At 45.1% G+C, this 5,000-nt stretch overlaps 1 protein-coding gene across 1 annotated transcript in view; it reads right to left on the bottom strand.

The window, feature by feature from the left end:
- The window catches only part of prkcg (protein kinase C, gamma), a 19,624-nt gene that overhangs the window by 5,218 nt on the left and 9,406 nt on the right, over positions 1–5,000 (bottom strand). Inside the window, 4 exon segments of the mRNA XM_076281039.1 lie at positions 112–250; positions 773–835; positions 1,040–1,131; positions 2,506–2,679. Of these exon segments, the coding sequence (XP_076137154.1) occupies positions 112–250; positions 773–835; positions 1,040–1,131; positions 2,506–2,679 (468 nt within the window).

Genomic DNA, 5,000 nt, shown 5'->3' with positions numbered 1-5,000 from the left:
AAGATGGGGAAAGGGGGATGGACAGAGAGAGAGAAAGAGAGAGAGAGAGAGAGAGACTGAGAAATGGAGGTATGGAGTGAGTGTGGGGGCAGAGGAGAGAGCAAGGGGCACCTCGGGAGCGATGTAATCAGGAGTCCCACAGAAGGTGCGCGTGGTATCCCCCTCCATCATCCCCTCCCGACACATCCCGAAGTCAGCTATCTTGATGTGGCCCTCACTGTCCAGCAGCACGTTGTCCAGCTTCAGGTCTCTGGCAGAAACACAGAGGGGCTGGGTAACTCACGTGTGGAGACAGCTTGCTTAGTGAATCATCATGGTTAGAGGGTGCTTGGTGAGATGCTTGGTGGGGAGTTAAGCTCTTTTTTCATGTTGTTTAGTTTATGACAGCCCTAGAGCATTTTGGTGAGGTTTAGACATTGTATTGTTCAACGAAAGACATAACCAAAACACTAATGGACAAAATGGAGGTAGATGGGGCAATAAGTAGATACACTGCTGCTGCACATTAGACACCACTACTCATATCATATCAAGCTAAATTCAGAATGACTCCATTACAGTGGTGTGGGAGATCTGTGATCCTTGGTAGTGCACCCATACATGACATCACAGTACACAGTCAGTAATGGGGCCGAGAGAGGCCTGCTGGCATATACGTGGCATCATGGTACACAGTCAGTAATGGGGCAGAGAGAGGCCTGCTGGCCCATACGTGGCATCACGGTACACAGTCAGTAATGGGGCAGAGAGAGGCCTGCTGGCCTGGCTGTACCTGTAGATGATCCCTTTGTTATGCAGGAAGAACAGGCCGATGGCTATCTCTGCAGCATAAAACCTGGTGAAAGAGGAAGAGAATGTGAGAGGGTCAAATGACATGAAAAGGGTTAAAGAGCTTTAATGATGATCAGTTGTTAACTACATTGCCTTTCATCATCAGAAAATGTACATCTTTTGGAGGAGAACTTTTGAAATCTAATGTTAGGGCTTTGAATAGGACTGTGTTAACAATACAGGAGCTCCTCTATTGTACAGTACTCACGCAGCATGGGGTTCCTTGAACTTGCCCACAATCTGGATATGAAACATCAGGTCACCTCCATTCACGTACTCCATCACGTAATACAGCCGGTCCTGCACAAATCACACAGCGGTCATCAGCTCTCTCAGCTCCCACTGAAGGAGAGAGAGGACATTTCCAATCTACTGGACATCATTGGCTTGTGTCTTTCAAAAATGAAGATCCACTCATTCAATTATGAGCCAATCAGTTGCTTAGCTATTTATGCCCCATCTATTCTTCCACTGGGTTTCCTACAACAAAGAGAGATAGGTATTACATGGGTATGTCCTAATCAATATCCCATATCAGAATCACAACACACACACATACACCAAGACATATACTGTAGACACACACACACACACAAGGTCAAGCTAGATCGTAAAAGCATATCACAAGATGTGGATGGTGAAATCATGAATGGAATTGGAATTGGAATTGATGACATCTGATACGTAGATTTCCCTGTCACATGGCTCACCATCATGGCATAACCACAACACAAACGACAAAAGGTCACAGACGGAGGTAAGGTCAGCAGGACACCCATGTGACCTGACCTGATCTAATGCGAGCATGAGGATGTGTCTGGGTGCCAAATGCACTCACAGAACAAAGGAAACACCAGAGGCAAAAGTCAAATGATTTGGCTGCCTTGGTGATTAAATCAAATTAATTCACAAGAAAGGGAAACAAAACCAGACAATTCTTACACCACAGGACTTACAAACAATTCTCTCAGCATTTCTCTCGATCTATGATACACACACACACACGGACACACACACTCTCTCTCTCTCTCTCTTTTCTATTTCTCTCTCTCTCACACACACACACACACTAGGCTACATTATGTAATCCCCCCTAGTCAAAATTAAAAAGCAATCTGTTCTTGTTAAGTAACTCCTCCCCCTCAGGAGGAGTAACGACCTTGTAAAGAGTACAAAGCTAATTAATTTATTTATTAATTTCAGCTCATTTCTAGGTCAGACCCAGCACAGCATAATTAAGCCCAAAACATCAAACTAAACGTTTTAAGTATTACATTGACATGATCTAAACACTGTTGTGGGCACACACTCACCTATGACTGTAAACATACAGATGCATTGGACATAATCTTAGTTCACATATGACTTATGAACTCATTTAGTTTGACTTACGATCTCATACACATTGACATCATTTATATTCATATTCATATTTATTCATTCAAATCATAGTCATGATTTGTAGTGAAATCTTAATCATGCATGAACAATCAAGGTCATTCCATCTCAGTCAGTCATTCAGTATACTCCTAGTGTTACTGATGATGTGTCCTGTGCACTATTCACTTACACTTACACACACACACACACACACACACACACACACACACACACACACACACACACACACACACACACACACACACACACTCAGTGATGCCTAAGCAGCCTGACCTCGGTCTGGAAGGCGGCGTAGAGCGCAGTGAGGAAGTGAGGTCGGCCGGTGAGCGCCAGGACCCTCCGCTCCACCAGCGCGCTCTCCGTGTCCTCATCCTGGAAGAGCACGTCCTTCTTGAGCACCTTGACGGCGTAGAGGCGCTCCGAGCCCCGCTCCTCAGCCAGCAGCACCTGCAAACCAGGACACACCAGCACCCACTGAACATGGCCTCTCTGCTATGGGCAGTGTCCGTCTGTAGGACAGGAGCAATACTCTCTGCTATGGGCAGTGTCCGTCTGTAGGACAGGAGCAATACTCTCTGTTATGGGCAGTGTCCGTCTGTAGGACAGGAGCAATACTCTCTGCTATGGGCAGTGTCCGTCTGTAGGACAGGAGCAATACTCTCTGTTATGGGCAGTGTCCGTCTGTAGGACAGGAGCAATACTCTCTGCTATGGGCAGTGTCCGTCTGTAGGACAGGAGCAATACTCTCAACTGTAACACATCAACATGTTTACAATAATAGCATAGCAAATAAGAGAGCGGTATTGTCATGGGCTATGACTTTATGTTTCATAACGTGTAGAAATACTTGGAAATGTGGCTAAATTTTAAGTCAGAATCTGTATATATTCTCGCAGTTCTATTTCTTCAAGTGCATAGTGAGACGTTTCTATTAAAAAACAGCTAATAGTGATGAAAAGCTCTACACCCTGCTATTACAGCTACCTCATGCCTCTCTGTTGGCTTGTTTAGAAGCCTGGATCTCTATAACTTATCCTCCACTGCTTTTTACAGGCACATCTCTAGGCTATGTCCTGTACAAGAGGCAGAAGAGGAATGGGTGTTATGAGGTGAGAGAAAAAGGACTTGATGAAGAGAGAGGAAGGCCTAACGGAGCACCGGACAAATGTAGCGAGACGCACGGGTGAGTGCACATCTTGTGAGGTTATACAGTTTATATGGGGAGCATGAACTCATTAACAATCAGTCCAACACACTGAGCTGCACGCACACACACACACACACACACACACACAAATCAAAGAGACACAATCACGTCTTTTCACAGATGAGTGACTACGGAGTTCTTTGTTTGATGTTGTGGTCAGCTAACTATAGACTTGTTCATTCTGTCTTCCTTCTCCAGTTGTCTTGTCTTCTTTCGTTCCCCACCGCTCTCTCTCTCTCTCTTTCTCTCTCTCTCTCTCTCTTATGTGGCTCTCTCATCTCCTCAACAACCTTCTCTAATCCCTCTTTTTCTTGACAAATCTCTCCTTAAAAGATATTTTCTTCCCTTTCTGCTTTTTTTCTCTTTTCCCTCGGTCTCCCTTTTATCCCAAATCTCCTTCCTCTTTAATCTCATCCCTCGCTCCCTCTTGTCGTTTACTGTATGGTAGCGGGCCGGGCCCCGAGGTTTGCACTGTCTGCTGAGCATCACCCACTGGCTTACATAATAGGCAACTGCAATGACTTTATTTATTTATTTATGTATTTATTTACTCCCTTTATTAGGCGTCCCATTCTCTCCACTATGCTGCCTGTGCTGCCTCTGCCCTCCCGTCCTCCCCTCATGCAGCCACTGGCCTCCCATGCTGCTCAGGATCAACACAGGCAACCTGCTGAACCTACAGAGACAGAAACATACGGAGAAACACACACTCACACACACACACACACACACACACACACACACACACTCACACACACACACACACACGCACGCACACACACACACACACACACACACACACACACACACACACACACACACACACACACACACACAAAATGTACATACATGTATGCACTGCACGCGTGTACTTAAATGTACTTATGCACTGCACGCGTGCAGACACACACACACACATACATTTAAACATATACACACACATTCACATACATATAAAGATATCCACACATATGTGACTGCTAAAATAACCTTGGATGACTGGTAAGGAACAGCAAATAATTCATTTATACACTTGCCAAAACCTGTTCTGTCAATAATGGTAATGATTTGTGCAGAGCAGGAACGATCATCGGCTTTTCTGAAGGACATCTGCCGGTGCTCATTCAAAGCAGGCAGTGAGGGAGAGAGACTTCAAACAGCCCAAGTCAATACACATACTTACAGGCTCTTTTTTAATTGCTTGAAAGTAATACATTGTTATACACAACAAAAACATCCAACGTCGACTGCACTGAGAAGGCTATTACTGTCTCGCAAGAAAATCGTTTGTTCAAAAAATAACCCGTTACAGTAAATGTGCAGTGAAATGACAATGAGATTAAAAACAGAGAAGGAGAGAGAAAGCGAGAGATGGGAAATGAGAGAGGAAGCGAGGGATGGAAAAGGAGAGAAGGAGAGAGAAAGTGAGGGAATGGAAATAAGAGAGGGAGAGAGAAAGCGCGTGTTGGAGAAGGTGGCCACTGATGTTTTGCTGATTGGAAAAGCAAGGCTGCTGGTGCAGACGTGCCCAGGCACTCCATCACAGCCCTGCGGCTGGGGC

This window comes from Alosa pseudoharengus, unplaced genomic scaffold, assembly GCF_046254945.1.
Source record: "Alosa pseudoharengus isolate Yale_2024_CS ecotype anadromous, Long Island Sound unplaced genomic scaffold, YU_APseudo_1.1 YU_APseudo_1.1_scf_12, whole genome shotgun sequence".
NCBI lineage: Eukaryota > Metazoa > Chordata > Actinopteri > Clupeiformes > Clupeidae > Alosa > Alosa pseudoharengus.
This window is presented reverse-complemented; position numbering and strand designations above follow the sequence as displayed.